This window comes from Chenopodium quinoa, unplaced genomic scaffold (assembly GCF_001683475.1).
Source record: "Chenopodium quinoa cultivar QQ74 unplaced genomic scaffold, ASM168347v1, whole genome shotgun sequence".
Taxonomy (NCBI): Eukaryota; Viridiplantae; Streptophyta; class Magnoliopsida; order Caryophyllales; family Amaranthaceae; genus Chenopodium; species Chenopodium quinoa.
Genome location: NW_018742204.1, coordinates 15,915,561 through 15,942,284, shown reverse-complemented (window position 1 = coordinate 15,942,284; position 26,724 = coordinate 15,915,561). Strand labels below are relative to the sequence as shown.

The 26,724-nt window shown below is 30.9% G+C and overlaps 2 protein-coding genes across 2 annotated transcripts; both read left to right on the top strand.

Annotated features, from left to right (window-relative positions):
- Positions 1–14,548: 14,548 nt before the first annotated feature.
- Positions 14,549–16,181, top strand: LOC110719982 (AP2/ERF and B3 domain-containing transcription factor RAV1-like). The gene has a single exon (XM_021898987.1). It carries the CDS (start codon positions 14,681–14,683, stop codon positions 15,896–15,898), a length of 1,218 nt encoding a protein of 405 aa, XP_021754679.1. The 5' UTR covers positions 14,549–14,680; the 3' UTR covers positions 15,899–16,181.
- A 7,951-nt stretch (positions 16,182–24,132) lies between these two features.
- Positions 24,133–24,861, top strand: LOC110734034. The gene has a single exon (XM_021914126.1). The coding sequence runs from the start codon at positions 24,133–24,135 to the stop codon at positions 24,859–24,861; it is 729 nt and encodes a 242-aa protein (XP_021769818.1).
- The last annotated feature ends 1,863 nt before the right edge of the window (positions 24,862–26,724 follow it).

The following is a 26,724-nucleotide window of genomic DNA, read 5'->3' as shown; positions in this document are numbered from 1 at the left end:
ACTCATTTCAATCAATGATAACATGCCCTAATTTCTTCAGCTTAATTTCAGTTCAGTTCAGCTTCAATCAGTTTAGTTCAGTTCCTAATTTCACTACTAGAAAACAGCCAAATAATGACGGAAATTTACCATCGGAAACATCCCGTTTTCCGTCGGAAAACCCGTTTTCGACGGAAATTCCGTCGGAACTGGTCGTCGGAAAACCTTTTGTCGGAAAATGGGCCTTTTCCGACGGAATTTCTGTCGGAACCACTATTCCGACGGAATTCAGTCCGTCGGAAGATATTTTAAGGCCCAAAATAATCCGTCGGAAATGAACGACGACGGACTGTATTCCGCCGGAAATTTCCGACGAAAATTCCGTCGGAAAATGCTTTTAAAAAACAAAAAAAAATGCCTACCCCCACCAGCAGCCACCACCCCACGGCACCAGCCACCAGCCACTCATATTCAGCCGAACCCCCCAACCTAAGCAAACCACCACCACCGTTGCCGCCGAATACCACAATCACCACCAAAAATTAACAAAAAAAATTAAAGAAAGAAAATTGAAATAAAATAAGATACATACCTTAATTCGACCACACATGACCTCGAAATTAGGTTTAAGAGGTCAAATTCGACCATGAAAACTCTAGATCTAAAGTTTTCATGGTCGAATTTGACCCGAAAACCTTTGTTTTCAACTTGAAAAGAGAGAAAAAGGGTGAAAACAAAAGAAATTGTTGTATGTACGGTGATGGTGATGTTGTTCATGTCAGTGGTGATGTCGATGGTGATATCGGTGGTGATAAGCATTGTCGGTGGGGGATACAAGGAAAGTAGAGGAGCGAAAGAGTATAAGAGAACGAGAGGAGTGAGGAGAGAGGAGAAGAAAACGTCAAAGAGGAGAATAAAGAGGAAAGAGGATAAGGAGAGGAGAGAGAAGAGGAAAAGAGGCGTAAAGCAGTGTAGGGTTTTTAGAATTTGGGATTTTTTTTTTTAAAAAAAATATATATATTCCGACGGAAAATTTCCGACGGCTATAAATCCGTCGGAAAATGTCTTTTCCGACTGAATTTTCCGTCGGAACGCGCATATATTCTGACGGATTTTTATTCCGACGGAATTGTTGAATTTCCGACAGATTAAAAATCCGTCGGAAATTTTGACTTTTCCGACGGAATAATGTGTCCGTCGGAACCAGTCCGTCGCTATTTGCCTATTTTTTAGTAGTGTTTCTTTCTCTCATAAACAATTCATTTCAGTTCAATTCAGCTCCAATCAGTTCAGTTGAGCTCAGTTTTAATAAATCAGAACAGACCCTAAGACCTTATATTTCAAAAACACTCAAATAATTTATTCGGACAAAGTAACCACATGTACATATAAATTCGGACAGAGTATAATGTACGAATTTTACCCTACAAGGCTACAATCAAGATTGTAATGCCACGCCATCAATTGCTCATGCACAACACCACCACATAAAGATTATATTGGAGAATTGAAGAGGCGATTTTAATTTCCATATGAAATTTTTTTCATAGGCTCATTATTGTTATTATGAGTTTTGTTATTGTTAATTTAGTTTTTATTATTTCTTCATTACTACATTGTTGATTGCACGAGTTGTGTAATACTCGTATAACAACATGAAATCAAACATGTTGTAATTTTATACCCTTACTACGTACGTCTAATAGCCGCCCATTGGTAAGCAAATCCAAAACAATTAAAAAAGAAAAAAAATAGGTCCTTTCTTTTTTATTGTTTTTGCTCTTTCATTTATTGTGGAGATCTTCTTTGGCAATCACCTTTGGAAAATAAAAGTTATTCCTAATAGTGCAAAATACAAAGAATATGAGGTGTCATAGTAATCTCAAATCAAATTATATTGCGTCACAACCAACAGAAATAGGCTCTTTGGAGTTAGAAGGAGTTACAATTTTAATCACACGCACTAATTAATTAATTAATTAATTAGATAGTATTATAGTATAATTTGCTTAAGATAAGTTTAAGTGCAAACAAACAAATCTAGAGATAGCTAGAGATAAACTCATGCTTTTTGGCTTTTTGAGGCATATAATTAAGCACTAAACTAGTAAACGAATGCTTCCAAAAAAGAGGCTGCTATATTTTATCATTTTCTTGTGTTGTTAAACGGTGGAACAACACGTCAAAAATTAAATAAAATTCCAATTTACTTTTTAGTTTTGAAAATGACATCACAACCACTCAAATTTAGTTAAGAAGAGTTATAAAGATACATATTAATTATGTGGATTAGAGAGAAAAAAAGGGTTTCCTACTCTATCTTAGTGGCTTCATTAGTGCTATAAACCGGCCACATAAGAAAGTCTAACCTAATTGGATGATGATGATGATTACAAGTAGTAAAAGGAATGAGTACAGTTGTACAAACAATTATCAAGTGGCAAATTCAGGAAAAAAAATTAATTATTTCAATACGTGCTGTAAAACTATGTACGTAATTTAAAAATCTTATTTAGGCGAATAGTCAAGGTTAAGAGTAAAATTTCAAAAATTCTAAGTTCGGATAGTTTAATTTACAAATATCTCAAATTAAGTGGGAGCAACTGACCGCATTGTTGCACTAACTAAATCCTTAAAATCTACTAATACTTAACCTATTGGCTTAGCTAAGCTTAGCACTAATCCCACTTGGACAATTTTAGGTTTGGATAAAATTACCACCAATAAATTGAGTCTTTACTATTGGATCAAGCTAGTTAGTGATACCGATAGGTAGGCTAGATAATGTAAAGTAATTGTTTTAATGAATAAAAGAACAAAAGTATCGATATATATAGCTTATTGGATTTAAGTAAAGTGAAAAGTGAAAAAGTGAAATGCCACCAAAAGCAACATGAAATGAGATATTAAAAGATGCAACGTATATTACATTGTGTTATGGTTAGTCTAAAAATCTTGTACGGAATATATCATATATTAACGATCATTTGTTCTAAGATTAAGCTTGATATTCCATGTGTCATGAATATTCATCAAATTATACAACCACAATTTATTCTAATATATTTAACAAGCAAGATATACAAGCTTAAGTTATGCAAAAAATAAAAAATAGTAATGCAAACGACATTTGATCTGATCATACATTTTGAGTATCATACCATGTCACTCTTATGATTTTAATTAACTGCCTTTAATTTATCGATGACAATATATTGGCAATAATGTTGAGTAGATAATGAAGCATATTGCAAAAGCATTCTAATGAATTTTATTTAAGGGGTACAAACCAATCAAGAAAAAGATCACTTAAACAAAATGATGCCTTATTAAGAAAAGATAATAATGTCAATTAAGTTCATCGTGATATTGGTACAATCTATTCAAGTTCACATTGCTTTGTCAATTATAAAAGTGGTGGATGATTTATCTACGTGTTTAGTCCTCACAACACCTATATTATAATGGGAAGGCTTATAAGATCTTAACGAATAAATTCCATGTTGATGTCATCAATCTAAACTAAATCCAACCTGTTTCTTTTTTTTTCTTTTTTTTTTTCATTTTTCTAGAAAAATAAATAAAGGAGTTTAATGGAGATATGTTATATAAATCTCCTTTTCCTTAGGAAGGAAGAAACAGATTTAGTATTTGTAAACTAAATAAAATTCAATTCATGGGGAAATAAGGGCCGGATAACATTGCATATATAAATATACGAAATTACAAAGTAATACATTTACTTGTATATGATTTCTTAAAGTTCTAGATGATATAGAATAATATATGATGGCGTTAAACTACTTAAGAATTAAGGTAGATATATCAAAATTAGGCTCTGTTTGGTACATTTAGGTCCTGTTCTATTCACCTTAAAAAAATAATATTAAGTAAAAATAATTTCATTTCAGTAAAAATAAGTTCAGTTCAGTAAAATTAATTTCAGTTCAGTAAAAATAATTTCAGTTCAGTAAAAATAATTTCAGTTAAGTAAAAATAAATTCAGTTCAGTATAATTCAGTTTTCTTAAAGATGAATTATAGTAGAAAATCAGTAAAAATAATTTTAATTCAGCAAAAATAATTTCAATTCAGTAAAATTAATTTAAGTTCAGTAAAAATAATTTAAGTTTAGCAAAAATAATTTCAGTTCAGTAAAAATAATTTCAGTTCAGCAAAATTAAGGTGAAGAGAACAGGGCCTTAATCTTGTCTAAAATTATTTTATCTGAACTTATTTTATATTATTAGAGTTTATATATTTTATTTGTCTAAACTTATTTGTTCTAAACATATTTTTACCAAATCACTTTTTTCCAAACTTATTTTTTATGAACTTGTTGAGCCTATTTTAGGTTGTATAACTTATGGGCCAATGTTACGAGCCCTACTATTTAAAATTACTTGAACTTTTTTAAAAATAAAATAAGAAATAAATATAAGATGAAATTAGTTTATTTATTTGTGGTGGTGGATAATTTGTGTCCAGGGAGTAAAAGTGATAAGAAAGTTTATTGAGGGGTGAATAAAGGTACGTTTTGTTCATCCGATACATTCATTTATCTAAATTAAACTAAACTTGATTTATTCAGATTTGAATTTTCAGGACTATAATAAATTGTGTTTTAAACTAATTTTAGCTATGAATTAAACTGATTATTTTATTAATCATAATGATGCTTGATAATATATTTGAATCTTAAATTATAATCAAGTGAATAATACTCTATTTTTTTATTTAAACCAGGCAAATATGCTAAACGAATTTGAACAACTTAACGATCATAATGACTACTAGTATTTTACTAGGTCTGTTAAATTCGAAGTATATATTTTCCTTACATAACCTATTTTCCTTACATAACTTTATTTTTTTGGTTACTAAATACGGAGTAAAATGTTTCTAACTTCTAGAAATGGTACAATTGGAAATCAAATTCGTACACCTATGTTTTGTACCACCATGATCACATGATGGCTGTGGTATATATAAATCCTACGAGTACATTATAAATATTCCCTAAAAAGAAAATAATTTTATTTTATTTATTATTATTATTTTTTTAAAAAGGGGTCACAATGTCACATGCAAAACCCCAAAAAAGGGTGCAAGTAATTCCCACTTGTAGGGAAAAATGCAATAAATACACAAACAGTCAAGATTATACAACCATTAACCGTACCTTTATACTCTTATTATTGTACGTGACAAATATCTTTTGAGTAATTCAAATTACTATTTAAATAACTATTTTTAGTTAAAATTGACAAAACGTGACAATGTTGTAGTTTAGTTAGCCAATAGGAAAGAGAGAAAAAAAATTAAAAAAAAAAAGGAATAAAAATGAAACAAATGAATTGACCAATAATTAGGCAGCACAACAGTATTTACTGAATCCGCCCATTCATTATGCGCGTGGTATTGTCAAGTTGCATGAAGAGATGAGATGGGTTGTCCAATTGTTTTTGTCTATTTTATCAACTTTCTAAGGACCCCCATCCGTACAATTTTTTCCATAAGTAATATTTTTTGTTGATTTTTCATTTAGGACAAATTTTATTTAAAAATATTTAAATAAATATTGAAATTCATGGCATGGTTTATAAAATTACTTCCTCCGTTTCATATTATTTGCAACGATTTGACATAAACTAGAGAGGAAAAATGTCTAATCGTAGCAAATAATATGAAACAGAGTTAGTATCATATCATGAATTTAAATGAACCCATGCATGCAATGTTTATTTTCTTGGTGTGGATTGGTTTTACAATTTAAGAAAGGTACTGGTCATATAGTCGTACTAATGGGATATATTATTATTGACAGTTTTGATCCATAGAATTCGTTTTACTTTTCCAAGTTTTTAAGAATTAGGGACGGATTATTGACTATTAGGTCTTTTGTCTTCATATGTTGTCTATGAGTAGAATTAACAAAAATATCATAGAATTGGCCGACATTAAACAACTCATATCATACATAAAATATCTAAAATTAAATGACTTAATTTTCGTCAACATTGATTTTGACTCAAAAAAATGACTACAAGTTATCAGTTCTCTGAAATAGAAAGTAAGGATCTTATTTTTCGAGTTGAGATAAAATTATTTAGTATTTTTAACCTACATGTTTTTTTTTTATTATTATTATTTTCAATATATATACAACCCCAATCAAATTTAACATACATGATACCTTTGTTAATCAAAATTGATCAAGTAATTTATGTTACATTCTCTAATCCCTCATAAGATTCGATTGATATACTCTGTGAATTAGTTGATAAATTGATTATAAATAAGAAATTAACAAGCACAATAATAGTTTTTGATGGTCCATATAAAAAGAAGAGAATGGATATTTTTCTACTCCGTAAAAATTAGCTTGCGTATCATATCAACATTGATTGAAGAAAAAATGAACAATAATATCTATAAACTGAAAGATAGGTGAGCTAATAATTTATTTATGCGTAATAAAGATGCTTTTCTTTTCATTTTAATTAGAAAGAGACAGATATTTTTAATTAGATACGCCATAATATACAAGATTGAACTTGCATTGACAAACCTTTTTCCTTCTTTCCAGGATATAATTAATAAAAACATATCATATGATCTGAATGAATTAAATTAATAAACTTGATGATTAGTAATTTAGTACTCCGTATGAAAGCATGCACAATAATTTAAAGCAAGTATTTATAGAAAAAAATTGGACGAATGATGCTAGTTAATGCAGTAATAATATATATATATATCAAAGATAAGGATGCTCTAGCATCCTATCATCTAATCATATCTGATCACAAATACACAATATGCTTAAATTGATCAAAGTAACTTATCCTGTTGATTATATTTTTTTCATAAAAGAATTAAGTTTATTTTTGATTTAATTTGTTATAAAACTAAACAAGAAAATGTAAAATAAAAAAAATAATACGAGTAATATTAAACAAGGATATCCTAACTACTTCGTATATAAGAGTATATAACAACCCAACAATATAATTTTACTAGATGAAGCCCGTGCGATGCACGGTTTGTCAGTATTTTAAAAAAAATATATTTTTCATATTTATGTGATTAAAATTGTTATTATATTAGTTTTAAAATAATAAAATATTAGATAAAATTCCTAATCTCAAAAGATAATACCTTGTTTTAATTAATTTAAACTTTAAAATCTCATTCTTTGCTTACGTGGCATTTAATTATTTTATTGTAAAAGAAATTAATAATCTCTTATTTAATTGGCTACAACTTAAATTATAATCTTACGTGGCGCGCTTAGAAAATTGAATCCTATGTAGCACTCTAAGAACTCGGGGAAAAACTCCCCTTTATATATGTAATATTAGATTTTTTATTTTTTTTTTAAAAAAAAGCCCATACCTAGTATTTTAAAAACAAAATTTCTCTAAGAATTTTTTTCATTTAAATGTTTATAAAATCATTTGAGCTGTATTGATGATTTATTATTTCTCTTTACGCTTAATATTTTGGATATTTATATCCATACAATAATGTTTAAAAAATTATATTAAGTTTATTAGTTAGTAATTTCTTTAGTAAACCTTGCATTTTTCTCTATATGGTAATAATAGACATGTTACAACAATATGTAAGAAATAAAGATTATTGAAATCAACAAACAAGAATACAAATTTTACGTGTGTGGCATGGCTTACTAACACGAGTCAAATACATTCATGGACAAGTGAGATGAGAGTTTATTGATCTTGAAGATATATAGTACATTAGTACAGATTAAAAAATACTTACTATGTTAAATAACAACACCACCCCTGTGATTATTGTCCAAAGAAAACTAACTAATTCAAGACATATTCTAACACTACTTTATCAAATAAGAAGAAAAAAACCTAATAAGTACAACTTTCATCTTGTGCATTTTATTTATTTTTTATTTTTTGGAAATCAAATATTCCATATATTTAATAGGTGATAATTCACTTTAATACAACACAATAACATTTTCTTTCTTTCTTTTCTTTTTTTTTTTTTTTTTTTTTTTTTTTTTTTTTTGAAAGAATGCAACATGATTTATTACATGATAATGTGATTTTACTTTTAGTTTCTCTATGTATTTTTTTTAGAAAAAAATTGTACTCGCCTTTTTTTGTCTACATGAGTTGATTTTAATCTTATTTCAATATTAAATTCGATTTTGTGAATAATTAGTATTGAGCATTTGAAAAAGATCCTTTCTCAGAAGTCACAACATGATGCACATAGAGATATGTACACCTAATGTTTATAAGATATTTTTCTATAAGTAGAATACTGTAGTTTACAAGAAACATTAATTTAAAACTTTTTTGTATATTGTACGTACACCTTTTCTACAAACTAATCAAGACGTCAACAAACAAAAACATATTTCTCCCACTACCACAATAATAATTATTGGACCGCAGCAACTTGATTCTTGGATGCCTACATATTAAGACAAATTAAACAAAAAATTTCGTTTTATTGACCAATAGTTAATCAACATATAAAAGCCAAATAAGTAGCTGTATATGAAATTTGATAGAAAAGTATGTTGAAATCAACAAATTAATTTTTGGATATGGATATAGGCTTTGGTTTAGCGTTACACAATACTTCATTATCAATGCATGATAGCATGCATTAGCATGCATAAATATTACTCGTATGGTTGAATCATTTTTATTTCATAGATTTTAGTACGAAAGAACAAAAAATGTAATACAAATTAAAGTATTTTATTTATTTATTAGATTTTTACACTTTAATGTTTAAATTTAAGGGTGTAGGTTTATGTATAAACTGCTTATTTATTTATTATATATACTCCGTAATTTTATGTATTTTAAAAGAAAGAATTCTTACATAAGGAGAGCATCATGTGACATATATAATTATATATGGACACTTGTTAATACCAATAACATATACTCCATAATACAATACTCTAATTTAGTTATATACTTTGTAGATATGAGAAGAAAAGACAAAAGTGGCTAATTGATATAAAAGGAGAAATTAAAAAGCATAAAATGTGGTATTTAAATTCAGTAATAAACTATTTGACTTAAATTTCGTATATTTTTTTAAATGTAAGATGAAAGATCCTACTAAATCAACAAATCTCATAGGTTAAACCAATCTAACTTTGCAGGTTAGCACTTGAAAGTAGAAGGGAAATAAGGGAATCTCTCTTCTCCCAAGCAAATATATGATAGGATACAAACTTGTGAGGTCAAAGTTATAAAGTGAATTACCCACCAACAGCGCCAAAAATGGTTGGCTACTTGATAAGTTGATATCGTACATGGGTACATGCATCTAATGCATGCCCACAATCCACTTGTTATTAGGAGCCTTTGATATACAAATCCACAATACATTGCATACATATTTTGCCCAACTAATAATTATAACAACAACAATAATAATAAATATAATTTTTTTTTTTTTTAAAAAAAAAAGGGGTAGAAGGTAGACAATAAAGAGAGTGGCCAATGAGATAGCATCGTTACCCATGGTTTTTGCTCGTTTTTATAAAGTCTATCATATCGTTTTTATTATCCTATCATATTGTATACAAATATAGGTCGAGTAGTGTGGGACCCATTAACCCATCCAACATTATTCAGGTCAGCTGTTTCTTCTACACACTGCGAGTATTGACGTATAACTCTCACTTTCATGTTAATCTGCCCTGCAGCTGGGGTGAATTTATTTGTACTACTTTTACTATATTAATTAATTTATTATTATTATTATTATTATTATTATTATTATTATTATATCTCAAAAACAAAAGTCATACAACCAATAATAAATTAGTGGGAAGTCGAGATACAATCTAGGCCCCCACTCCTCTAGCAATAGCAAAGCCTACCATAGCAAAAATATGAGCTGCAACACGTGCTCCAATGTCTTGCGTCGTCAAGAACATCTGAATTCGCTTAAGCAACGCAACAACCTCCTTCTCTAATTCACCAAACGAAGAAAAGGAGAAGGGAATGAACCCATAAGTCTATAACCAATGCCTGTTAACAAGCCTCATACTTAACCCGCTTTTGATGAGCTGTATCAGCCACAACCCGTCCAGGAATAAAGTCAGATAGCCATTATTATTATTATTATTATTATTATTATTATTATTATTATTATTATTATTGTTCAAGTATACAACTAGTAGTATTGAGAATTCATTCACTAAAAGACCGCTGCACCAAATTATCGAGCAAGTTTTCATGTTGGTGGGACTGTAGTTTTATAATCAGATAAGATTTCCATAGGGCCCAGGTTTGGGAAATACATATACATCATCGGATACTCGTATCGTATAGTATTCTCACGATAATGTCTATTATATTATCGAGAACATTCACGAACATGTTAAAGGACTATATCAACCAACTAAAAAATTTAAACGCTCTGCTTGCTAATTAACATTATTATTTTAGTGTTTTAATTTTTTAAATAGAGTTAACATGTGCAAAATCAATCAAGTCCACTTTGCTACTTGGTTAGTCTTTGTGTGTAACATACACAAACACAATTCAATCCAAACTTAATACCTCAATTTGCATTAGGATACATAGTTAGGTACACTCATAAAATATTCTACATGATCGTTTTTTTGAATAATAATTGAGTTCCATTTATGATAAGCTAGCTACCTTACCAAAACAAATAAGAAAACAATAGAAACCAAAAATTCAAGTTTTAAATTTTATTTTAATCATTTAATAAATTTAATTGGTAATGAGAAATATGTACAAGTATACTATGTATAATACATTTATGATTTTAATTAAGATGCATGGTAGCTAATTGATTATGATTGTATATACGAGTAGTTGTTATGATTGCTTCTTACAACTAGCTATTAATTGATTTGTCGTGAATTAAGGGTCAATTTGACCCTTTAAATCTTGAAAGAAAATTAAAATGTGATACGGAGTATAAATCTTTTTATTATGATACACACACACCTCAAGAGCTAGCTGCTGATAAGAACTAAATGTACTAATTAAATTACTCCGTATATTAAGATTGTATAATGCTCCGTATAATTTTAATTTTCTTACATGCAGTCCTAAGAATTGCATTTAATTACTATATTTATTTTACTAATATTTTTCTTAGCCTAATTTAAATTTTTGAGCTAATAACACCAAAAACTTAGCTTTGACAATAAGGTTGCATTGGGCCATATAGTTTGAAATACTATACATTAGTGTAAGCAAGTAATTAATATATAACAAGTTGAATTATTCAATATAATAAATGTTTGACTCCTTGCATCATATATATAAACATATATACTCTATTAAATAATCTACCTTATTGTTGTTTTTTTTCTTTTTTTAAAAAAAAATATTGAATCAAGCACAAAGTATCTATAGTACCATTTAAGAAATAGGAAAATAAACCATTGGATTTCAAAACTAACAAATTATTGACATTTCAAACTAACAAGACATTAGACATATAAATGATTGAGGATGAATTAGTTAGGCCAGGTGGGCAAGCTAACTAGCAAAAATTGTACGAAGCACTTCATAATACATGTTACTTTAATGAATGAGGTGTTGATTTGAGATTAAGGATTTGTATACAATAGATCATATGTTCAACTACGGAATATTTCAATTTCAAGATATAATTTGTAATACCCTTATATATTGATTTATTCGGACAAAATTTAAAATAAAATTTGGGACTTCACAATGCTCACATAGCTTGTTTATGATTGCAGTAATGCATGGAACTTTTTTTATTTAGAATGTTATTGACTCCTACTAAGGATATTTTGATTATTTTCTATCCATTTATCTATTTCTTTCAAAAGCTTATTACTTCGTATTACTTATTTTTGCTATATATCTAACCATGTAAAAAATATTTACTATATTTTAATCAAATATATTTTATTTAAAATTAATCACCCAAATCAATACATCAAATTTTGATAGAGTTGGACAGAAATTCATATTAAAATAATGTATGAACCCAAAACTTATTAAATACAACATTTATTCTTTTTCAATTGCATCATCTAAAATTCATGCTTGTATATAAATTATTTTTTATTTCAACATAAATATTTTAAATCATCTAGAGGGTTTTCACTCCTTATTTTCAACAATTACTTAATTAATCTGACAATGAATCGAAGTTAAGCTACCAATGCTAAATACATTATTTTGTAGCTAGATTATATATATATGCTCATGGGTACACACGTATAAAAAAAAAGTTGTACAAAGTGTGTGAACCTTATGAAAATCCAAGTTGTAGAAATATACATTAATGAAGCAGGTATAATTCATAATTTCATAAATGCATATATGTCAATTTACTTCCTAATATATAGAAACAAGATGGGATGGAGAGACCATAATATAATCGATTCACTGAATGATTTAGTTCCTAGGAATAAATTAAAGATACACAATACAGAAAAGGAAAAAAGAAATAATTTGTATGTTTGGAGAGACGCATTGGGCTAATTAAGTAAGGAACGAATGAGGAATAGAGATAAAAATAATCCGTATTTGGCACAAAAATAATAATTGGGAGAGGAGGGGTATTGAGATTGGAGAAGGATAAATGATGCAATAAGTAACTCCATATGTAGTAAGATTCTATTTAAATGTATCACTTACTCCGTATTACAATCTTATTCTTTTTTAACTAAATAAGAGACAATCATTATTTTATATCTTAATATTTCCATATTCTATTTTAGTAATTAAATCATCCCTTTTTCTATCCTCAATTCATACCAAACTCCCTAAAAGCCTACACAACGGATGATTCTAATGTAGTTTTATGAGAATCATCCTTACGGCTACAACAAATCGTTAGACCTTCTCTCCGAAAAGGCTGTATATTCCAGCGATGTGTGCGAAAGATGTACCACAGTGCAAAATCTTTTCAACGATCGTAGCTCTGATGAAAGAAAACCTAATTTGATTCAATTTTATGTATTTGTTAATTTAGATTTCATTTGTAGATGCCGGATGACTTTTTATTAATGAATTGATTTGTTTCAAAAAAAAAGAAAAAAAAACTAAATAAGAGACAATCATTATTTTATATCTTAATATTTCCCTATTCTATTTTAGCAATTAAATCATTCCTTTTTCTATCCTCAATTCATACCAAACTCCCTAAAAGCCTACACAATGAATGATTCTAATGTAGTTTTATGATTTTTGATTACTACATTTTTTTAAAAAACGGATGATTCTAATGTAGTCTTATGATTTTTGACTACTATATTTAAAAAAAAAAATAATAATAGACAGCTAAGGGTTCGTTTGGCATTGCTGTGGTTTTCTGTTTTTTGGTTTTTTGTTTTCTAAAAGTATATGATATGAGTCCCATAATGAATCAAAAATTATACAAACTTATTAAAATTATGATAATTTTGAAAACTGACAACAGAAAAGTGGAAACACCTTTTTCTTGTTTCCTGTTTTATGTTTTTGGTTTTAAAAAAAAACTGAAAACTGAAAACCAAAACTGATGCCAAACAAGCCCTAAGATTATTTGTTTTTTGGTTTATTTTTTAGTTAATAATTTTAATTTTTTTAAATATATTTTATCTTCAATAAATTATTTTTTAATATTTTTAAAATTCTAAAAATAAAATATATACGGAGTATAAAAATAATTAAAAATATATTTTTTTAATTAAAATTACCAATTAAATTGAAAAACAAATAATCTTAACCATCCATTTTAAAAGTTTGTGAAAGTCAAAAGTCATAAGATTATATTAGAATTTTCTCAACGTAACTTAACTAATCTATTCTAAACTTATCTGAAATTAACTAAACTTATTTTATTTGTAATTTGAACTTGGATAATCTATATCATAACTTATTTTTACTAACCTAAATTTATCTTAACTTAACTAAAATTATTAAATCTAAAATAAGTCAAAATAAGATAAACAGAACCGGCCCTTAATTAGAACAAAATATTTGTCCAAATTATAGCAACGAAATAATTACTACAGAGTACATGTGCATAAAAAATATGGTTATTATTATTATTATTATTAAGATAAAAAAGAGTAAGGAGGAGGGGAGGGCCATGCAGACGAATCAAAAGGGAAGTTTATCCTATTGTAATGCAGCTCGACGACATATTTCAGGGGGGATGCACTTACAACAACATACTATTACTATTACGATTTCTACACTTTACCCACACTCTTTTTCTCTCTCCTCTTCCTATTGGCTATTTCTATACTCATGTGAATCCCATCAACTTGCTTATTTCTTGTGGTCCCCACTCCCCTTCCCATACATAGCCCACAACACATGCATACTCTCTCACTCCTCCCCACTCTATCCTTGAATCTTCCTTTCTCTTGACCCACTCCCCTTACTTACATTTTTCTCTCTTTTTTTTTTCATAAATTATATAAAAAAAATTAATATTAATTATTTTCTATGTTATAGTTATACTTTGATAATTATATTATTTTCTTACTTATTTATTTATTTCCTTTAGTAGAAAACTTCTTATATATACCCCTCTTCAACCATCCCAACCTCATTCAAACCCCACATAATATAACCCAACTTCTCTCTAGAACTCACCATTTTTCCTAATTTTCTCTCTCTAAAAGAAATATTCATTGAAAAAAGTAAATTTTGATATTTTGAAAAAAGAAAATGGATGTAAGTAGTATGGATGAAAGCTCTTCAACGAGTGAATCTCTGATTAGTACCACCCCACAGCAACCTACAATAATGGTTCGTAATATTATGAAACCCGCTCCCTTACCCGGCAAGGCGTCCGCCATGGCGGGCAGTCTGTGCCGGATGGGGAGCGGTACGAGTGTGATCATCGATTCCGAAAACGGAATCGAGGCCGAGTCGAGGAAGCTCCCATCGTCAAAATACAAGGGAGTAGTCCCACAGCCAAATGGCCGGTGGGGGGCTCAAATCTATGAGAAGCATCAGAGGGTTTGGCTTGGTACTTTCAATGAAGAAGATGAAGCTGCTCGTGCTTACGACGTAGCTGCGCAACGGTTCCGTGGCCGTGACGCTGTTACGAACTTCAAGCCGCTTTCGCCGGAGGACGAGCTGGGTGCTGGTGAGCTTAGGTTCTTGAACTCGAGGTCGAAAGCTGAGATTGTTGATATGCTTCGGAAACATACTTACATCGATGAGTTGCAGCAAAGCAGGCGGAACTTTAAGGTGGACGTTGAGAAAGTGGGAGGTGGATTGAATTTATCTGGTGAGAAAGCTAAACCGATTGACGGAAATAGTGGAGGATTTGGTAGGGAGCAATTGTTTGAGAAAGTAGTGACTCCAAGTGATGTAGGGAAGTTGAATAGGTTGGTTATACCTAAGCAGCACGCCGAGAAGCACTTCCCGCTCCAGGGTGGGAGCGGGACGTGCTCCTCCTCGTCCAAAGGCGTGCTGCTAAACTTCGAGGATGTCAACGAGAAGGTCTGGAGGTTCCGGTACTCGTACTGGAACAGCAGCCAGAGCTACGTCTTGACCAAGGGTTGGAGCCGATTTGTTAAGGAGAAGTGTCTTAAGGCCGGGGATATTGTAAGCTTCCAGAGATCTGCTGGACCGGATAAGCAGCTATACATTGACTACAAACAACGAAATGTCAGAAACGGGCCTGAGTCTGAGTCTGCTGAGGTACTGGACAACCGCGTGGTTGTCCAGTACCCAGTAGTGGAGGTACGATCAAGTGGGCCAATGCTAAGATTGTTTGGGGTGGATATTTGTAAGGCTCCGATTGGGATTAGTGCAAATGCGGTGGCCGAGGCGGTGGCTGGAAATGGATGTGGCAATGGAAAGAGGTTAAGGGAGGTTGAGTTGTTGACCATGGAGTCTAGTAGCAAGAAGCAGATGGTGGTTGCTGCTTTGTGACATCTAATTAATTGATTTTGTTTTTTTTTTTTTTTAAATATTCTAGTTGATTAATTGTTTAATGTGGAGATAGGTGTAGGATGCAAATGGTGCAAGTTGCAATATGTAAATTAGTATAACAACCCAAAAAAAAAAAGCAAGAACAACAAAGAAAAAACACAGCTGAAGAGAGCTGGTTATGTTTTTATGTAAACTTTGAAGAAAAAAAATTACAAAAAAAAATAGTATGAAAGGAACGAAAGTTCAAAAGCAATGGGAAAACTGTCCGTCCTTTTTTTATGTACATGATATGTCAATCCATTTTTCAATTTTTTTTTTAATCAGAAAAACTTTTTGATTAAAAAATATCCCAATTTAATTAATTAGTTTGGATATGTTCCTCATGTGGTTAATTAAATAAATGAGATCTTTTTGGTGCATAATAAGTAATAAAGCACCATTGATATGCTATGCAATAAAGAGAGATTGCTACTCCTTTTGCATCAAAGGTATAACTTAAAATGGAAATATGTTATCAACAAAATTAAAATAGTAATGTTGAGTGGAATTACAAGATGGAGAAAGGGTTGATCAATTGTTTCATAATGAAAATGTGTTGTTATTTAATGGGGCAACAATGGAGTTGAGGGAATAATTATGAGTATGTATTTGAGTTTTTTTTTTTTCTTTTTCTCGAGATCTGTAAGCACTAAATCAAAACAAGATCTGCTAATTCATCTTATTTTTAATTTTGAAAGAGACCAGTGATTGAAAAATATCACTTTATAAATTAAGTGATGACAGTCTATATAAAGCAACGCTTAAACACATGATACTTGACTTTTATAAGTACAATAATTCATGTAAATTTCGAAGAAAATAACCACACTCAATATTACAGATATTTATAATTTTTTTTTAATTTAAAAAAAAAAACAAAGAAAAAAGCTTGTTTATTTATTTAAAGTTTCACCAATTTGTTAAGCTATGATTTTTGTTAATATCTATCCAATGTTAGGTTTTCACCCAAACTTTATTTTTTCATGTTTCCTTCATAATAGTTTGAAATTAGGGAATAGTTGTGGAGTTGTTAAGGTGTCAAATATTCCAATCTCACCATGCAACTTGCATATATTGAAATGACTTTAATATCCAACAGAAATGGTTTAATACAAAAACATACTCCCACTTGCTACTATTATAATTATTACAATATTATCTTTAATGTTTAAACAAATGTATTACGCCAAATATTTTTTCTGTTGAGATTTTTTAATAAGCTTTTCGAAATTCAAATAGACTTGACTTTGTAGAGGAAGGCAAGGTACATGATATATCTATCGAACGTATCACAATTAGCTTGTAAGTTGTAACTATAACTTTGAATTATCAAATATTAACATGTAAAGGGATAAAATTACATTATCATAGACCATTTTACACTACATGTATATATAACACATATATTAATTAGTTTCTTAAATTAGTACTATTAGTTTAGATTAATTTTAATGTGTGTTTAATTTCCTTTCTCTTCCAAAACCATATCTATGCTTCTTCTATCTCTAAATTACATTCATACTTCTCTCTATTATGTGAGGAATAAATGCTAAAAATAGGATTATAGGAACATAATTTAGGGACGGAGGGATTACAACATTTACTCTCATCATAACTAATTAAAAAGAGGTCTTTTATATTAAAATAAAGACGGAAAACAATTGTGGAAGAAAACTAAAGAAACTTAAAGCATACTTCATATTAATTACAACCCTAAAAGAAAAGTCACTACTAAGAAAACTGAGAGAAAAGTCAATTTCATATCAATTACAACCTTGAAAAAGACTGCCAAATCTTAATCAATGTTAACATACAAAGGAATTGTATCAAATTGTCATCAATTCATTCCATTATATGTTAATAATTTGAAGTTTTTAATGAGAGTGGTGGCTGATTTATTGTTCTTCATGATAAATACATGCATTAAATTAATGTATTTCGTTATATATATCTTCACAAGTAGATGATGAATTTCTTCCTCTTCCCTCTTTCTCTTTTCCAATAAAAGAAAAAAGAAAATATAATGGCTATTAAATTATATGAACTATATATGCATATATTAATTTGAAAATTATAACAACTTAATTTAAAAACAATAAATAAATAAATTACAAATTACTTTGTCGTGCAATATGAAAATAGTCACGCTAGGATTTAAATATTTTTTTTCGATTTGTATTATTAGTTTCAAATTTTCTCAAAATTTACGAGTATTTGGTTTTTTTTTATATGTTAATTATAATATTACATGCAATACTAAGGGTAATAGACAATTTAGCAACTCTTATATTTAAAAAAAAAATCTCAAATTGTAACCCCCAAAGGAAAAGCTTTTCCATCCCTCCATAATTGCTCACTCCATATTGAAGATTTCTTATTAAGTATTATATAGTGCTCTACAAAATATTTCTATGGTTATTTTTTTTAATATTTATTTTCAATATGAAATATTGTCTTTCGGGAACCTAGCTATGAACTTAAAAAAAAATGTAATATTTCATAAGCTCAACTTAAATCTTTAATATTTTTTTTATATCAGAAACCAAGTCACCAGCCTAAACCGAGTTTAAACAAATTTGAGACAAAAACAGGCCAATAACCCAAAATCAAGATTTTAACCCGGTCTATTTCCAATCCAAATTCAGATCGCGTTTTGTACACGCTAAAGCATATATAAAAGATTGGAACTACCGTGCAAATTAGTTTCCTCTTGCCAAGAGATAATAAGGCTATGAGAGGGCCATACAATTAAAAGACCAAGTCAATTAATGTGTATTTGTGTGAAGCCCTCAAGACTAATTCCAACATTGTACCAAGAACAAATAGTAATAACGTTAAACATTATTTATGAATATGACATCGAATCCAACAAAACAATTCTGAAATTAATCCAACATTGTCAGAAAACTTTCTCACTATTCTTAGTGCAATTCTCGTTGTATACATTGCATGGTACAAAATGATCATTCATATCATAAAATTATGGCATTAATATTACTATATTTGTACATGAAAATCGTACTTTTGTACATACAACTTACATGTAAAGTGTACGCAAACGTCTAGATACATGCATGACGAAACATAGAGATATTTGGCTGTTACAAAATCTTATTGAATCTCTAACCTTATAATATAAATTATTATTACATGAATTTATTTAACAAACATATTTAATTAAAATACAAGGTACATTTCTAATTTTGTCTGTACTACAAGAAGCCATTAGACATTTTCTGATGGCTATATAAATTCTTGGCATAGGTGACCCATTTATAGAACTATACATTGTATTAAGCTAAATTATTTATATTATTATATAGGTTTATTTGTTGGTTGAATGATTATTCTAATCTAAAGTTTGAATCATGTGATTAAATCAGAAATGAGAAAGAGTTGTTGGCAGCCAGCTATGCGCCATTTGTAGATATCATCACTAATTTAGTAGTTTTACTACTAATTAATTGTCTAGTTGTCTAGATTGCAAAGCTTTATTTTGTTAATTATATACTACGTATGTGATTAGCGGATCCTTGAAAGCATGATTAAACATGTTTAGGAAATCAAAGCGAAGGTGATATAATTAAAAATGTTATTCTTGAATTGTTTAAACAAGTTATAGTGCAAAAATGAGCTAATTAACTAAATTCAGCAAAAATAAGTTAAGTAAAGAAAGAAGTTTGTAACGATGATCTAATAAATTCAGCAAAAATAAGTTAAGTAAAGAAAGAAGTTTGTAACGATGATCTAATAAATTCAGCAAAAATAAATTAGGATCCTAGAGTTTACATTTCCGAATAATCTAAAGCTAAAATTACTATTCACATTTTAGTGAAGGTTTAGATATTTGACTCTATATATCAAGTTCGAAAAACTTTTGTACACACGCGGTTACAGTCGTTACACTAATATTAGTGTATATCGAGGAGTATAAGGGTAATTTAAAGCTAATTTAGGGTAACTTTTTGCCTTTTCTTGGGTAATTTTAAACGTAATACAATTTTTATATAAATAGACACCAAGAAAAGTTTTATAATGGTAATTTAATTACATTCAATCACTAATAATTGATTTTTAGTCATTTAAAATGTGATTTTTTACTAATAAAGCGTAGATAATTTTTATTTGTATTAGGTTAGCTTTATACATATTGGGGTAACTTTTATTCATTTCGGATGGAACTTTTGATCACTTTAGGCTATCTTTATAATATAACGGATGTACAATAATTATTATACACCCAATTTTTTTAAAAGTCTGTGATCAAGTTGAAGTGAAATAATATTATCTACCCTTATCTTACAAAATTGATATTCTATAAAAATAAGTTAAAAGCTTAACTTAGTAAAGATAAGTTAACTCTGGCCAAAGTTATTTTTAATTGGTAAAAATCATCAGTAAATTTAAAAAATTACTATATTTGTGATTATGTAAAAACGATTTAATTTAGTAAAAATAATTTAGATACAATATACATAATGTGAATGGAACTTGGCCTAAATAGTAGAATGTAGGTAAAATTATACTTGGTATAAGAATTCAGACATATATATTGTTCACCTTCGTGGTTTCATGTTGTCCAATCAAATAGTCAATTAAAGTTAGCTAGGTCTCGTCTCACAAAGGCTGCTATTTTCTTCATAGATTTGGACTCCATTTTTAAAGACATTTTATTAATTAGTTCTTTCTTTGATTTTGTTTCATGGTTGATCTCATGTAAAAAGAGATGGAAGTGTCGTTTTTTTTATCAATTTGTTAGGTTAGTGCCATTTGTTATTGAACAAGTTTAGGAGAATTATCATTCCTCGAGATTTTTCCTTGTTTTCAAATGGACAACTTGTCCTAAAGTAATAGTAATTATAATAGCACTAATATTTCCTTTCATAATACAATTCTGATAAAAGATGATATCAATTGCTAACTTGATGATTTGGTTGATTAATTAGGTTACAATAATCACACAATACTCCGTCGAGTTTGAAAATAATTTTAAAACCCTTAAAAAAAGATGGGAGCTCAATAAATAAATAAACAATTACAGCATGCATTATGGAGTTATTGCTAATTTAAAATGCCTTGGTTGTGTATAATACGAAGTATTAAAAGAAACAAACTCGATATCCTTCTAACCTAGTCTATGCAACGAAAAATAACAGAATATTATCAAATTTGTTTGTTTCATTAGATTCTTGACAAAAGAAAGGTTGAAAAGAGAAATAGAATAAAAGTTGAAAACAACTTGAGTTCATTGTATCCATGGTATTATTTTTATATGGCATAATGAACAATAATTAAAGCTAATTAAGAATGAAGCAATTGGAATTATTCTTTTTTGGGTTTTATGTTGTGTTTTGCTTGAGCCTATTTGATAAAACTAGGAAATTTTAGATTTTAACACCTCACAAACACGCAAAAATTGATTTTAACACCCCCATAAAAAAAATGGATTTGAACACCAGATAAATTTCTAAAAATTTGGTATTACCACCACTTAACTGATTCCATTTAGGAATCCGTTAAGTGAGTCCATAAGCCACGTGTCGTGTTATATTATTGGCCAAAAAAAGAAAAAAAAATAATAATAATAACCTAAAACTACCCAGCCACCACCACAGCACCACCCCCGCGCCACCGCCGTCTTCCCCCAACTCACCACAACCCTCCCCGAAACCACCACCCGTGTCGCACCACCACCCCCAACCCACCTGAACCCTCCCTTTCCCGCAACCGTATCGCCCCCAAAAAACCACCAAACCCAAAACCCTTGTTCCCCAAAACGGCCACAAATGGCCGAAATTGGCCGGCTTTGGGGATTAGTGGCCTTAACCGGCCGATTTCAGCCTTTTAAGGCCGAATTCGTGGCCGTTTGGGGGGACGAGGGTTTTAGGTTTGGTGGTTTTTGGGGGCGTTACGGTTGCGGGAAAGGGAGGGTTCGGTGGGTTGGGGGTGGTGGTGCGACACAGGTGGTGGTTTCGGGGAGGGTTGTGGTGAGTTGGGGGAAGGCAGCGGTGGCGCTGTGGTGGTGGCTGGGGTAGTTTAAGGTTTTTTTTTTTAATTTTTCCTTTTTTTTTTTTGAACAAATAAAATGCTGACACGTGTTACTGTGAGCCACACTTAACGAAATTTTTGGATGGAAACCGTTAAGAAGTTGTAATACTATTTTTTTGGAAATTTATCTGGTGTTAAAATTCATTTTTTGTATGGGGGTGTTAAAATTAATTTTCGCGTTTTTATGAGGTGTTAAAATCTAAAATAACATAAAACTATCTCAATTATTGCCATTGTGCAATAAATGGCAATTTGGAATATATTTTGTTATGATTATAATCATACAAACGTGTGTTTGTCGAATAAAATTTCACATGACAATGATTATTTCTCATATAACTCTTTGTCGAGAACTAATAATCATATATACTGTATTAATCAAGCTAAGGCCCTGTTCCCATTAGGTTATTTTCAGTTCAGTTCAGTTTTGCTCCTAATTTCCTTCTCTCATAAAATATTTATTTCAATTCAGTTCACTCCAATTCAGCTCAGCTCAGTTAATGAGAACAGGACCTAAATGGTGTAATTTAGTTCACTAACAATAATGTAATAAGTTGATAACTTAATTTGAACGGAAGAAGTATAAATCACTTTACTATCGAACTCTAGTATATAAACAGGAGAATTTGTTTTTACCATTCTTGTTTAATTTTTTGTTTTTAGAACAGTAAACGATAAATGATGTAGACAAAATAGATAATCGAGGATATATTATTAATGTTGTAGACATAACAATAAGTACTAAGAAAACAAGTAGACGAAGATGAAGAGAAGGAAAACAAAAGGAATCTGGTTGGCAAGGAAAATGTCGTTATCTTTTGAAGACTAACTGTTAATAAGTTGGTTATCAGACAGATGTAAACATTTTAACAAGCATAATTACAAAATAACGACTGCATCTCAAACTATTACTTTAACATACTTTCAGCGTGCAGTGCGTATCAGTTATCTTTATTTTCATCTAGCCGAATTTTATACAGGATTTTAGCTATATTCAATTAATAAACCAAACTTTCTTTTTCTTTCGTACGGACAATAATTATGAATATCGTCTGAATTCTTAGCTTATCTATTTAAAGAACTTTCAGTCATATTACTAAAAGAAGTTGAAAAAAAAAGTGGAAAAAGCAAAATGAGCACCGAGTAAATTGCACTGGTTTAACAAAATTAGATAAACTGATAAAGTTAAAATAAGATAAAGTTTTCTTCAAAATAAATAAATTAGATAAAGGTTAAAATAAAATTTAAGGGTGTATTCACATTTACTTAATTTCAGTTTTGTTCAGCTCCAATCAGTTCAGTTCAGTTTAGTTCCTAATTTCCCTATCTCATAAAATATTCATTTGAGCTCAACTCAGTTCAGTTCAGCTCCAATCAGTTCACTAAATGTGAACAGGCCTTAATAAGGCCTTGTTCAATTCACCTTAAAGAAATAATATTAAGTAAAAATAATTTCAGTTCAGTAAAAATAAGTTCAGTTCAGTAAAATTAATTTCAGTTCAGTAAAAATAAGTTTAGTTCAGTAAAATTCAGTTTTCTTAAAGAAGAATTATAATATAAAATCAGTAAAAATAATTTTAGTTCAGCAAAATAATTTCAGTTCAGTAAAAATAATTTAAGTTCGGCAAAAATAATTTCAGTTCATTAAAAATAATTTCAGTTCAGCAAAATTAAGGTGAAGAGAACAGGTTCTAAGTCTAGTTAAACACAACTTGTTTGTTTTAATTTCTGTAAAAACAATTAAGTTAAGTTATAATAACCAGAATAAAGGACTTGTTCTCTTCAACTTAATTCCAGTTCAATTCAGTTCCAAATTTCCTTTCTTATAAACAATTCAGTTCATTCCACTTCAGTTCAACTTGTTAAGATAATTATGTAAATAATTAGCTTAGTCAAAGTGTATATATTGTTTCCTAGTTTATAGGATAAGTTTATTGTTTCCTAGTTTATTGCCTAGAATTATGCCTAGATTATTCCCTGTATATTTGTATAAATATCAATGAGCAATGGAGGAAACATTCACGGAAAACATTCTTTTATGGTATCAGCAGTCTAGGGCGATTCTTCCGCTGCACCCTAGCTTTTCCGCCTTTCTTCTTCCTCTTCATTCTTCTTTTTTTTTTCTTCTTCTCTTCCCAATAATTGCTATGGGGGACTCAAAATCCTCATTCCACCCTGCTCTTACTGTCACGAATATCAAGCACAACATTCCTATTGTTCTTGAATTACAAAACTCTCAGTACTCCACATGGGCGGAATTATTTAAAATTCATCCTCGTTCTTACAAAGTGCTAGACCATATTATCCCTCTGCCTAAGGAGAAGGCGAAGGTTCCTGTCACTGACGAGGAAAAAGACGCGTGGTCTACTCTGGACGCTGTTGTAATCTCGTGGATTTATTCAACCATCTCCAATGACTTATTGCTCACCATTATCGAACCAGATGCTACGGCTATGGAGGCGTGGGAACGGTTGCGTGATTTATTTCAGGACAATCAGAATTCTCGTGCCTTGACTCTTGAACAGGAATTTTCGACCATGAAAATGGAGGATTTTCCAAATGTCTCGGCCTACTGCCAACACCTCAAGAGTCTCTCCGATCAATTGCGAGGCGTAGCTGCACCGGTGGATAATAACCGATTGGTTCTTCAATTGGTTTCTGGCCTCACTGAAGCATACAAGGGTGTGGGTACCCTTATTCGACAGAGCAATCCCCTTCCTCTGTTTTCTCAAGCTCGGTCGATGCTTACGCTGGAGGAGGCCGGTCTCGCAAAGCAAGCGGCTACAGGGTCCGCCACAGCCATGGTGGTTCAGTCCCGTGACAATGCTGATGATGGTCAAGATAGTGCTGGGGGTTCGCGTGGCCGCACCAAGTAGAAAAATTCGGGAAACCGCAAGCAATCCGGTGGTAAGGGCGGTCATTCCGGTGTTAAGGGTGGTGGCTTTGGTGGGAAGGGCGACAGCCGAGGAGGCGCCGGTCAGCAGCAGCAACAGTGGCAGTCCTCTCCGGCTCCATGGCAGCAACAACAGTGGGCACAGTACCCGGGTTGGGGATGGGTGCCTCAATGGGCTACACCTCCCTGCCCATACCCCAACTAGGGGTGGGCCCGTCCTTAAGGCCCATCTAAGCAGCCTGGTCTTCTGGGTCCTCGTCCCTAAGCCTATGCAGCTTCTTCTTAGCCAATACAGTACGCTCCAACAGACATTGAATCGGCCATGCATACTATGACGTTGACTCCACCCGACCCCTCATGGTACATGGACACAGGAGCCACTTCTCATATGACATCCTCCAACGGTAATCTCTCGTCTTATTTTAATTTGAGAAATCATCCTTATAGTATTGTAGTTGGTAATGGTCATACTATTCCAATTTATGGTTCTGGTCATACTACTCTTTCTTCCCCGAATCCTCCCTTATCCCTAAACAATGTACTCCATGCTCCCAAACTCATAAAAAATCTGATTTCAGTCCGGAAATTTACCAAAGATAATAATATTACTGTTCAGTTTGACCCTTATGGTTTCTTTGTGAAGGACTATCGGACGGGGAGGCCAATAATGAGATGTAATAGCACGGGTGATCTTTATCCTCTCACCAACACCACATCCACACATTTCTCTTTACCTTCGAGTTTTGCTGCTATAGCACCTTCTCTTTGGCATGACCGTTTAGGTCATCCAGGGTCGGGTATTTTACATACTCTTCGTAGTAATAAAAGTATTGAATGTACTCGTACTTCAAGTTCTAGCATTTGTCATTCTTGTGTTCTTGGGAAACACATTAAGTTGCCATTTTATCCTTCTATGTCTTCTACTACTTTGCCGTTTGATATAATACATAGTGATCTTTGGACATCTCATGTTTTAAGTTCTTCGGGACATCGTTATTATATGCTTATTTTGGATGATTTTACTAAATTTGTGTGGACTTTTCCTTTGGCTAAAAAATCAGATGTGTTTGATAAATTTTTGGCTTTTCAATCTCACATTCGCACACATTTTGAGTGTCCTATCAAAAATATCCAATGTTAAAATGGGTGGGAGTATGATAATAGTTCTTTTTAGGAATTTTGTGAGTCTAATGGGTTGTCTTTCCGTCTTTCTTGTCCTCATACGTCTTCACAAAATGGTAAATCCGAAAGGAAATTAAGATCACTTAATAATATCACTCGCACTCTCCTCTCTCATGCTTCTTTACCTCCATTTTGGCATCATGCATTACAAATGGCAACTTATTTGCATAACATCTTACCTAACAAGTTATTAGGGAACAAGTCTCCTCTTAGTGTTCTATATCATACGGAACCTACATACTCTCACTTACGGGTTTTTGGGTGTCTTTGTTATCCTCTATTCCCTTCCACCACGATAAACAAGCTCCAACCCCGTTCCACTCCTTGTGTATTTTTAGGATTCCCGTCGAACCATAGAGGTTATAAATGTTATGATCTTTCATCACAAAAAATCATCATATGTCGTCATGCCCTTTTTGATGAAACCGTGTTTCCTTTTGCTAAATTGCATACTCCTACTACCACTACGTATGAGTTCTTAGATGCAGGCTTGTCTCCTTATCTCATTCACCATATACAAGCTTCCTCAGCTTCTGAGCCCATTCACACGGCCCAACCTCCCTTGGGTGAGAATACTCTACCTCCCCCATCTCCCACTGGTGGGCCGAGTTTACCAACCAGCCCACCAAATTTCACCCCTCCGCATTCTCCAGCTCGACTTGAG